This window comes from Ochotona curzoniae, unplaced genomic scaffold, assembly GCF_017591425.1.
Source record: "Ochotona curzoniae isolate NIBS_2020 unplaced genomic scaffold, NIBS_Ocur_1.0 contig_78, whole genome shotgun sequence".
NCBI classification, from domain to species: domain Eukaryota; kingdom Metazoa; phylum Chordata; class Mammalia; order Lagomorpha; family Ochotonidae; genus Ochotona; species Ochotona curzoniae.
The window spans coordinates 1800158-1812270 of record NW_024466559.1 but is presented as its reverse complement, the minus strand read 5'-3'; the positions used below and the strand labels follow the sequence as shown (position 1 = coordinate 1812270).

The following is a 12113-nucleotide window of genomic DNA, read 5'->3' as shown; positions in this document are numbered from 1 at the left end:
TCAAGCTTTTCTGTGCATGTTTCTGAACTGACATGTGGAGACCCCAGCGTGTGGTGTGACGGGCGGTTTCACAGACACCTGCTAAAGTACATGGTCAACTTCGTTGAGCTTTGGAGACTGCCGCCTTGGAGAGGAACTCTTGCCTGGTGATGCTGTGCAGTACGGAGGGCTCTTGATGAGACAAAAAGAAGAGAGAGAGGGAGATGGGAAGGCCCAGCACAATCACCTGGCCCAGCACCCAGGTGTGCGGGGCATTCAGGAGAGTTCTAGAATCTCTGAGCAGCTGGCAATAAAGAGGTAAGAATCTTTGTTTGTCCGAGGCTCCAAGGAAACAGTTTGGAAGAGGAAAACTCACTACTCTCTCTGATCGTGTTTGTAAGGAGCAGTCATGCCTTCAGCTGGTGCTAGGGACTCCCGGGAACTGCCAGTCTTCCACTGAGTAAGTACAGCAAGCCCTCTGCCCAGGCCACCTGAGAAGCCAGTGTCTACCGCAATCCTCCTGGGCTCTGTCTTCTTGCTAAGGGCCCTCTGCCCGGGCCACCTGAGAAGCCAGTGTCTGCCCCGGTCCTCCTGGGCTCCGTCTTCTTGCTAAGGTCTCAGTGACTCCAATGGAACTGCTGGCCCACTAAAGGCCAGCCCTGGGACTAACTAAGGCCACCCCTGGGACTTCGCCCAGGGATTGTTAGAGTACCATGGGGTTTTCGCCAGATTTATTTGCTGTGATAAGATTCTCAGGCATGACAATTGGATTCATTTGCAAGCTTTGCGTTTTTCTGTTTATTTATTTGAAAGGCAGAGAGAGATACAGATCAAGAGAAATGTCCCATCCGCTGCTTCACACTCAAAATGCCCAACAGCCAGGGCTGGGCCAAGTCAGAGCTAGGAGCCGGGGATACAGTTTGGGTTTTGTGTGTGTGGGCTGGCAGAGATTCAAAATCTTGAGCCATCATCCATCACCTCCCGGAAGCTGGAATCGGAAGCAGTACCCTCATTCACCTATCCTGGGCACTACAATAAGGATGCAGGTGGCCCACAGAGCACCATAGGACCACTGCTCAAAGCTCACCGCAGGTCTTCATCTTTGCTTTACCTCCCTGTACCTGGCAGAGAACACCTTCCTTTCTGCGATTGGTCAGATTCAATGATTTTAGCCTTTGTATTCTGTCTGCTCTCTAACTTAACTACACATTGTTATTTCTGGAAGGGAAAGCTGTCACAGACAGTTACCAAACAGGCAAAACCTAGTCCCCATATCACCCTCCATACCCTTGCCTGCTGATCCTGCTGCTTGCTGGGCTGCACCCCACCTCCCATTTACCCAACCCCTGCGCAATGCACTTATCCAATCGCTCAGTGATGTCACCTCCCGCTGTCATCTCCGGCCTGGCCAACCGACAGCATCGGTTTCAGTTTTGCCTTGCCCATGTAGGAGTCCAGCCCCAACAGCAAATACGAGGATCTTGAGAATTCTCCAGGCAGGGGCCAAAAATGACACTAAAGACATGCATGAATGTCAAAGCTCCTACTCCTTGTGTGACTATCAGAAATCTCCCTCCTCTTTTCCCGACCCAGAGAAGCCTTCCGGAAGTTCATGAAAGGCACCAGAGAGAGGTACAGAGGAACAAGACTGCCCGTGAACTCCTGACCACAGAGAGGGCACCATGAACGCAGGGGAGCTGCTTCTGTGCGTTTAGGTAGTTGTCGTTGAGGCCAGTGCCGTGGCATAGCAAGTTAAACCTCTTGCTTGGCACTGGTTCTGCTTCAAGTCCCATCTGCTCTACTTCTGAATCAGCTCCCCGCTAATGCACCCGGGAAAGCAGCAGAGGACAGCCCAAGGGCATGGACCCCTGCACCCATGTGGGATGTATGGAAGAAGCTCCTGGCTTCAGCGTGGCCCAGTTTTATCTGCTGTGGACATTTAAGAATGAACCAGCAGACGGAAGATCTCTTTTCTTTTCCTCTCTGCAACTCTACCTTTCAAATAAATGAAATAACTTTTTTTTAATTTATGAAAAACATACATTATGGCAAAACTTTGGAGTTTAAAAACACTATTGGCATAAAAATAAATTTTCTTTTACTTCTTTTCTGTGCATATTTTGCAAGACACCTGTATGTGGAGATGACAAATTAGTTCAAAGAGAAGTCCTTGGGGCCCTCTAGGCAACACTTGGTTGGCAACACTTCCCTTGGTGACCTAGACTTAGAGGTCCTCTCCTGCTCTCCAGGAAGGACAGCCCCTGAAGGGCAGTGGTTGGGGACGCCAGCACAACGTTTCTAGTTGAGAAAAAAGATGATTTCCAAAGCAATGCTCCCGTATTTAGAAAGGCAGCCAGAAAGCAGGATGAGGGGGCAGAGGTCATGCCCCATCAGGCTGGGCCGCCCCAGGATGCCTGCCTGCCATGTCTGAGCGCCTGGCGCGATCAGCTCTGCTTCCGATGCCACTTCCTGCTGAGGCGCACCAGGTGATGGTTCAGGTGTTGGGGTCCTGCCACCCACATGGGAGAGATAGATGGAGCACCTGGCTTCTAGTTTTTCCAGTTTTGAGGTTTGTCCCAGACCTGTCCCAGACCTGGGTGTTGCATTCATATGCAAAATGACAATCCCTCTGTCTCCATCTGTTACCTAATAACCCTATTTAAAAAATGACAATGAGATAATGAGAGATTGAAAGAGATTCAGTAAACTCGAAAAATTCCACACAGGTGCCCCATGTGGGTGTAGGAGCCCAAGGCATTGGGCCTTCCTCCACTGCTTTCCCAGGTCATAAGCAGGGAACTGGATCAGAAGTGGAGCAGCTGGAACTCAAACTGGTACCCATATGGGATACAACCCCAGCTCCCCAGCCAGACAACAAGCCTCAGAGTCTATGGCATCTCCCCTGCCTGACACAGGCTGTCTGTTTGGAGACACAGACAGGATGTCCCATCCTCTGGGTTTTGTTTATTGACTCTTTTCTGTTCATAGAGAGTTACAATGCAAGTCCCCAAAATGCCCCTAATGGTTTCTGTGTGGAAGTCAAGCCAAAGAAGATTTATGATTTAAAAATGAATTCAAACTTAATAAATCATTAAAGGTGGATAAATTGATTAAATATTAATTGGCTCAAATGTTCATAAATTCACATTTTTTAGTTAGAAAATGAAACCTGGAGGGTGACACAACAGCTCTGTGTGCACCAACAGCTCGCTGTAGACAGGGCTCCACCACACCGTGGCCACATGGAGAGGCACTTAGTGGAGAGGGGCCAGGCAGGCTCTTGCCCTGCCCTGGGTCTACGCTAGTGGCAGATCTTTAGGTACCAGGAGTTACTGGGCAGAGCCACCAAGCTTTGACACTCCTGAGAGCAACAGACCCGCTCACAGGCTGCCGCGAGACAGACCATCTGACCCTGCCTCCCCATCTCTTCCAGGTTCAGCTCCAACAAGTCTCAGGATGAAGGCTGTGGTCATTCTGGCCCTGGCCTGCTGCCTGGCCACCATCACCGAATCCAAAGTCTACACTCGCTGCAAACTGGCCAAGATATTTTCAAGGGCTGGCCTGGACAATTACGAGGGCTTTAGCCTTGGAAACTGTGAGCTCTCTTCCTTCCTGGTATCTTCTACTCCCCGCCCATGGGTGCTAAAGATCGCAGCCACACACACTGCCCCCTGCTTTGCCATGCCGTGCCCCGACCAGCAACAGTTGCTGGGGGCTCATGTGTGCTCATCGGTTGCTGTCTGGGCCCGTGACTCGTCTCTCCTACATCTTACCCTCATTCTTGGAGTCCCGGACTCAGACACCAGCACAAGAATTAGGGTGACCTGCTGGTATGGGGTGTGGGGCAGACGTGAACCTGACGTGCAGCTGAGCTGAGTCTCTGCTGTTGACAAGGTGTGCAGCCTTAGCTGTCACACACCTTCCCCTCTTACGCAATACCCCACCCCCGGTGTGACCACCTGCCCCTGTCCCAGGTCTGCCTGGAGGAGGTGATTAGGGACCACGCAGAAGGCTTAGCTACAGCCGGGCCCTGTCGCCTGCCTCACTGTTATCTCCTCAGGGATCTGTATGGCATACTACGAGAGCCACTACAACACCTCGGCCCAGACCGTCCTGGAAGATGGAAGCATCGACTATGGCATCTTCCAGATTAACAGTTACACGTGGTGCCGAAGTGGGAAGACCCAGGAGAAGAACCTCTGCCACGTCGCCTGCTCAGGTACCACCTTGCTGTTCCCAAAGCCCAGACAACCGATGAGGGCATAGGCACCCGCAAATGGGTCTACTCCCGGCCAGGAGCTGATATGGCAGTTCTGCTCCCAGGTGACTTAGCCTCACCAGGGCTGGACAGGTGAAGGCCTGTATACAATTGAGAGGAAAGGGCAGGGCCACGACCCTTGCATGTACAGAGACATCCAATCACACTACCTGCTCTCTGAGAACTCTGAAGGAATACCATCTGTGCCAAGTGTGCCAAACAGATGAATGCGCTTACTGTTTCCTGCAGAACACAAATTAAATGCACACTCCCTTCCAAGCCTTCTACCGTAGTCATTCACCAAGCGCAGATGCACACGGGGCCGACACCCTGGGTTCAGCCACCCCTGCAAAGTCTTATGCTAGATGCGTGCCGCTCTGAAGCCTGGCTGCTCCGCTTCTGATATAGCTTCCTGCTACTTGAGCCAGCATGCATTAGCGGGAAACTGGATGAAAGCAGAGGAGCTGGGACTTGAATGGGTCTTCTGCTGAGAGATGGGGACATCCCTCAAGGGCTTGATCCAATGTGTGGCAATGCCCGCCCTGAGAGTCGGGTCTGATCTGCGACGTGGAGGGCAGACAGGCTGGGGGGTGGGGGGGCGTTTGGAATCAGAAGAACCCAGGGGTTGGGGCAGGACAGTACAGGCAAAGAAGGGTAGGTGTTGAGTTCCTGCTGATCGGCATTTCCCTCCTTGCTGATATCCGGGCAAATAAAGAACAAATAAAATGAAGAGGCAGACAGCTATCAGACAAGATCTGAGAAGGAAGAAAATAAGGCCATTTCTCTCACGCGGGAAAGCACTTTTACCTAACAGTGGTGCAAGTAGTCACGTGACCTAATTATGTATACGCATATGCATTTGGATTTATTGTTATTTGAAACAGAGGGAGACGGATAGAGAGCTGTCTGTCACGAGGTCACTCCCCCCCCCCAATACCTGCCATAACCAGGATCTCGGAGCTCCAGCCCAGTCCCCCACACAGTCCCCTGGCAGGGACCCAGGCACCATAGCCTCAGAATGTTTTTTTTTTTTCCACATTCTTGTCATTTTCATCCTGGGGTGCCTTCATTCTCAAAGTAAATTTCTTACAAGTACCATATGGCTGCGTGTCCCTTTTCCATCCATCCCACTTTCCTAGAAAGCCATAGAGTCCACATTTGAGACTTTGCAAGCCATCTGGTTCTTGTCGCAGCTACCCAGCCAAGACAGAGTGTGAATGACACACATGAAGACAGACGAAAAGTTGTAAGAATGTCTACCAGTAGCTCTCCAACTTTAAAAACAATTGGTTTCATTTTAAAAGTTACAAGAACAGAGAGCTGGTGAAAATGTGTCTAACTCATGTTCGCTGGGTGGGAGCTGTGGGATATTGTCTCTGTCCATCAAATTCTAGGCAGCAGCACCTAGCCTTGACACTCAGTGCCTGGGTTTGTCATTCTGGGTCCTGGTCCAGCCTCCTGCTGATGCACACCCAAGAGGCAACAGTGATGGGTCAAGTATTTCAGTTCCTACTACCCACTTGAATTTGGTTCCAAACTCCAGGTGCTGAGGACGCATGGGGGGTGACTTACGGCTGTTGTCACTGAAGGCACACCGGGCTTGCACACTTTCTCCCTCTGCTCTTTTAGTCTGAGGAGCTTCTCCCGCTCTGTCTTCACATCGTCCCATCTTTAGATGATGCTTACATAGTTGATCAGGGTAAGGACTGAGGGCCAGGGGAAAGTAGGTGTGATCATTGCTTCCAAGTTTTCAATTTCTTACATGATACCAACATCATTGATTAGAGAGGGGTGGATCAAGAGTTAGGGAAAACTGCGTGTGGTCTTTGTTTCTAAATTTTCTATTCTTCCTTTCTGTTTCAGAGGGCAGCGGAGATAAGGGGATAAGCCATACCCAGCCTCCCACCCGCCCCAGTACCCAGGGATGGGAATCCGCCACCCTAAATCAACCCAGGGTCCTAATGTGACACACACTCTGAGGGTCCTGCTTAGGTGTTTTTTGACAGTTCTGCAATGTTGTTGATCTCACCAATCCAACTATGAGGGAATCCTTTCACTGTCTATTGGCTGACATAGTCCACCGCAGAGTCTCCATTCGCCCAGATATCTGCTGGCATCACTGGGTTGGGGTGGTTGTCCCAATTTGTTTTGTCTCCTTCCTCTGGGATCAGATGTCCCCTGCCTCCCTAGTGTTACCTTCCGTGTGGAACTGGGCCAGTGTCCACTACTCTGCCTTTTCCTCTGAGGAGGACCAGTTCTCGCAGGTAGGCTAAGGGCCCGGGCCAGTTGACTGGACCCATACCCATGAAGCTCAGGGAACTGGCACCCACTGCTCAGGTGGACCAAGAACCCAGGCCAGGTGACCCAAATCTCACCAGGCCACTGCCCCTTGGGTTTCACAGACCAGGCACTGACCAGGTGACCCAGGTCCCCCCAGACCCCCACACCCAGGGCTCGTGAAACCAGCACCCGTTCTCCCACATCTCTTTTCCAATATGCATAACCTAGCAAGCTCATTAATCGAATGTTTCATTTCAGATCTTGTATGCCATTAATTGTATCTTTAATCTTGTATCTATGTTTTCATTTTCCTCTAATATAACCAGTATCTCCACAAGCAAGTATAAATTATGTAAAAAAAAAAAAGTCACATACTTTTAACTAATTCTTTGAACTAATATTAACTGATCTTTTAATTCCGTTTCCAAACACTTTATGGAGCATGTTCACGTTACCTGCGGATCCACTTGGCTCTGATTTTTCTAGGTCTTTCCCTCCGTGGTCCTTTCCCCTCTTGTGAGCCATGTTTCCATGCCTCTCGGTGTATGGACCTAACTTTTTCCTGGGTTCGAGACTCAGTGGTGAATGTACACGCTACTTTCAGCAGTGTTAGGTCTTATTTTGCCAAGCAGCTGGGTCCGTTCCCATTTACTTGACCATCAAGCTACGCAAGGCTAGTGTTCAAGTAGGGCCAGCTCCGTCTCTCCCAGGTCTCTTTGGAAGGTCCTGGAGGCTCGCTAGCCTCTTCCCTCTGCCTTCTCAGAAATCCCATGTGAGCTCTGCTGCCGACCAGCCCCTGATGGCAGCTGTCCCTCTACCTCCTAGGAAGTTTTACCTTTGCATACCTGGTGGATGCAGACTTCTGGCTCCCACAGTGCAGATGTTCCCCACAAATTCCAATTGGCTTCACCTCTGATCTCCGGCCCCCTCATCTGGGTTGGAAATGGAGCAGCCAGGACTCCAACTGGCACTCCCACGTTGGGTGTGTTCACTCCTGAGCCCCACGCCTTTGTCTTTTTCCTCCCATCGCCTCTGCACCCTGTGAGATCAGCTCATGTGTGCACACTCACCAGCCCACGCACAAATGTGTAGACACACGGCCGTGTTCGTTGTCCTTGCAGAGGGCAGGGCAAGAAACACTTCCACTCCACGGAGCACTCCGCTCATCAACCCAACCACGTCTAAAGTCAAGTGTGCGAAAACATTTCCTCCCCTCTGCTGCCCTCTTGTGTCTATGTTTAGCACTGCAGTGCTGCATCCGTAGCTTCTTTGCCCAGCCCCCACCCTTCTTCCTTTCTCTACTCATTTCCCTCAGCAAATCCCATCAATCCCGGCAGGTAGCAGTCTCAAAACCTCTTGATCATGTGACTAAGTGCTGGCCGAAAAACAAAGCCCAGAGGCTGATAATCTTACACAAGGTCCCATCAATCCTGGGTTTATAACCCCTAATCCTAGTCCCAGATAAATACCCTGCTGCTTGTGTACAAACCCAGCAGAGGATCTGACCCTGGAATAAAAACGGAACAGAATATCTGGTTCCTCCTCGGCATGTACAACCCATGTCTTCAGCGTGAAACCCCATGGATCCCACTTCCGCTGGAAAGAACGGCCACCGTTGAAGCCCCAGCACATGGACCAGAGGCCAGCGTACCTGATAGAACCTCCCACACCAGCAGCTGAAAAGGGGTGATGTGTTTGAATGAGCACATTAGGAGTACAAAGTGTTCCCCGGGCCAGAGTCCCTGCTTCCCCAGATTCTTTGCCTGGGAGAAATAGATGCAAAGAGACTCTTAGTCATGGGTGTGAATCCTAGTTCATCCACCTTGTGTGTGGTCAACTCCAGGCACGGCCATTTCAATGGCACTTGTTGGCATGGCTGACCTAGCACCGAGCCTGACACTATAGCTATCCCTACAGGCAGGCTTAGAGTGTGACAGCTATTGCCACTCTTAATGCTTGCAGCTGGATGGGCAATGGAAGCCACCACCAATCTCTAGTCAAAACCCTAGCAAAACCTGGTACCTTCACCCAGTTGCTGTCACCAACAACAGGTGACAGCTTAGGTGAACTTTTCTCATGGCCCAGAGAATTTTGGCTTCAGATGCTTGGTTTTCAATCAGAATTTTTTCAAACAAGTCGCAGAGAGTACATGTCCTTAACTCTAACACTGTCCATCATCTATGTGAATTTGAACAAGCAACACGATGAGCGATTAGGTTAGCGTAGCTGAGGTCTCAACGGTACTGTGAACTTGACACTCTATACGAGGATCTTACTATAAGTTGAATATGGCTAATAGAGTGATTAGATGTGAATTTTCCTCTTATTTTCACTTATAAATGAAGCTCCTGTAAAATAAATCTTTGTCTAGAGTCATAACTATTTTTACGAGAGATCCAGAGGAGAAATGAATAACAGGAAAGAGGACCCCCTGGTGGGTTCCTAACACACTGGCTACCTTGCTTTCCCAACAAGTTGGGCCCAAGGGTGCTCCCACCTGCAGTGTTGGCTTTGCTGAACCTTCCTCCGTGTTGACTTCTACCCAATTCTCTCTCTTTTTTTTTTTATTGTTATTAACATTGTATTATGTGATACAGTTTTATAGGCACTGGGAATTCCCCCCATCCCTCCCATACCCCTCCCCTCATAGTGGATTCTTACACCTTGCTGCATAACCACAGTTCAAGTTCAGTTGAGATTCCTTCATTGCAAGCATATACCTAGCATAAAGTCCAGCATCTTATTGTCCAGATAAGTTCAGTGGCCTCTTGGGGAGACCTTCTCTGGCGTGAAGGTAGAGCTAACAGAGTAAAGTTCCAATTCTCTTAAAAAGGAAACTCTTCGCTAGGGGCCTGGCTCTGGGAGCACACACACCCCATATAGAAGTGGTGGTTCAGTGCTCTGCTTTGGGTCCAGCTTGCTGCTCATCATGTACCTGAGAGGCCACAGAGGATGGTCCAAATGCTTGGCTCCCTGTTGCCCACGTGGGAGACCCAGAGGAAGCTCTTGGCTTCATCTGGCCCAGCTGTGTCTGTCATAGGCATTTAGAAGTGTAGGCATTGGAAAGGAAGATTCTCTTTTTGCCTTTTTTTATCATGTTTGTGCTGAAGAAGACTTCGAGGTCTCCTTGCGGGGGGTGGGGAACAGGAAAAGGTGCAGGAACATCCCCATCGGCATCGTGGAGGTTAAGAGTGTGACATATCAGAGCTAGTTCCGATTTACACTGTGGCATTCCATATGGGTGCTGATTCAAGGCCCATCCATTCCACTTCAGATCCAGCTCCCTGCTAATGCATCTGGGAAAGCAGCAGCAGATGCACAAATGCTTAAATTCTTGCCACCCATATGGTGAAACCCCAGTGGAGTTCCTGACTCCTGGCTCATGGCTTTGGTCTGGCCCAACTGTGGCTCTTGTGGCCATTTGGGGAGTAAACCGACAGTTTAAAGATTCTCTCTCTTTCTTCCCTTCTCTCTGCATAACTCTGCCTTTCAAATAAATAAAACCTTTAAGAAGGCCTAATGTTAAAGACTGATGCAGTTGACTTCCACGTTCTTATGTATAAAATCCAATTTGGATAAAAATCTTATTTAAAGGCACAAACTAGGAAACCATAACAAAATTTGCTGTCAAGACATCTTACAAGTTCATGTGCAGAAGCATTGCACTGCTCCAACTTGCATAGTTCTTTAGGACATTAAAAAAATAAATAAATAAAGATTTGTGTACATGGCTTCCCCTAACACTTTTCCAAACACTTCGGGACTGAGCCATCCCTTGAGAATGTGAGGTGGCCTAAGATAGGCAAGGCCCCTTAAACAAAACAAAACAAAAAAACAAAACAAAACCTTTTGATCTGGAACAAGCTCATCCAAAATGCGATAGGGCTGTTCCGAAAGTCAGGGATGTCCAGATTGGAGTTGCCCTGAGGCATACACACCGTGGAGCTGACGCCCATCTGTTTGCCCTCTCGCAGCCTTGCTCACGGATGATCTCACCGATGCCATCATCTGTGCCAAGAAGATCATCAAAGACACCCAGGGCATGAACTACTGGTAAGCCTCTTTCTGAGCTGACATGGTCGACCAGCAGAGCCCACTGGGTGTCTGTCTATTCATCGCAGCACCGCCCATGGACCTTGACAAAATGGCACCCACCGGGTGTGAGGTGGTTTTTTCCAGTGGCAGGTGGGTGTGTAATGAGCACAGAGAACCAGGAGCCACTCTGCAACAGTGGCAAGGAAAAGTCGGTCAGGATGAGAGCGATATTGGGGGTGGAGTGGGGATGATAGAACACACAGCAGAGAGGAGAGAAAGGACTGTGGCCAACCACCTAGGTACACTGTGCCAGGACAGAGCCCCAGGCTCCAGCTTGGGCCTGCCTGTTGGGGCCACCCATGCAGTGAAACGTCAATTAACAAGGTCCTGTCCTTGCTGTTGAGGCTGATCAGCAGTAGGAGAAATCCCGGCAGGGAGGAAGGCTCAGTAGAGCCAAAGGGCCTGTGGTTGTCAGTCCTGGGACTCCCTTGAATGGAAGATGCATGAATCTGGAGACCTTAGCTACAGGATTCTCACGGTTCCTTCTGCTCTTCCCGTGTCTCTCTCTCTTTCAGGCAAAGCTGGAAGAAGCACTGTGAGGGCAAGGAACTGTCCGAGTGGAAGAAAGGGTGCGAAGTTTTCTGAGCATAGCTACCCTACGATGATGCCCTAGGATGTCCCCCTCCGTCCCCCTCCCTTCCTCACATCCCTTCTCGATTCAGCAGTATTTTGTAATGGAATAAACATTTCCGTTGAAATGTCTTCCCCTGGATTCAGTTTCTATCATGCCACAGGGGCTCAGTGTCAGGTCACAGAAAGTAGGCACCTACCCTGAATTCCTACAGCTCAACACAGCACTCGAAGAATCTTTCCATCTTTTAAGGCCGTCTTGATAAGGCAGGTACCAAAGAGAACAGGGCAGCTGTTCCTGCAACCAGAGAGAACCTTGTGCTGTTTGAACATCCACGGAAATGGCACCTGTCAAGTCGGAAAGCCTCTCTCACATCTCTAAGACCAGGTTAACATTAGATGTGCAGAATGTACTAGTATGACCAGGAGTTCAGGCACTTGTCCCAACAATAGGCTGAGATGCTCAGCCCCCACAGATATTCCCAGGATGCCTTGTGCTCCCCTCAGTGATGCTCATTGCCCTGGCCGGTGCAACAGAGCAGCTCTGCTCTTAGTGGGGGAGGCAGGATTCTCACCCAGTTTTCTGTCCACACATCTCCATCTAGCTGGGGCAGAACTGGTCGAAGCTGCCCCAGTCTAATTTGTGGGGAAAGCAGGAAGAGCAAGTGGGCATGTTGCCGAGACTGCAAAGAAGAATGAGGTTGGGCCCAGCAGGTAAGACTCCACTTAGCGTGCCTATGTCCTGTGTCACAGGGCTTGGGTTTGAGTCCTGTCTCTGCTTCCTATTCAAGCTCCTGCTAATGCACCTGGGAGACAGCAGAGACTAGCTCCAGTATCTGATCCATCACCCACGGGGAAGACCCAGAAGGAGTGCCTACCTCCTCGCTCCAGCCTGGCTCAAGCCCAGCTGTGCAGGCCTCTGAAGAGTGAC

General features: G+C 50.1%; 1 protein-coding gene across 1 annotated transcript; it reads left to right on the top strand.

The window, feature by feature from the left end:
- Nucleotides 1–303: 303 nt before the first annotated feature.
- On the top strand, nt 304–11267 carry LYZL2 (lysozyme like 2). Its single transcript, XM_040992525.1, has 5 exons — nt 304–439; nt 3413–3574; nt 4040–4198; nt 10492–10570; nt 11128–11267. The coding sequence occupies exons 2-5, from the start codon at nt 3436–3438 to the stop codon at nt 11195–11197; spliced, it is 447 nt and encodes a 148-aa protein (XP_040848459.1). The 5' UTR covers nt 304–439; nt 3413–3435; the 3' UTR covers nt 11198–11267.
- The last annotated feature ends 846 nt before the right edge of the window (nt 11268–12113 follow it).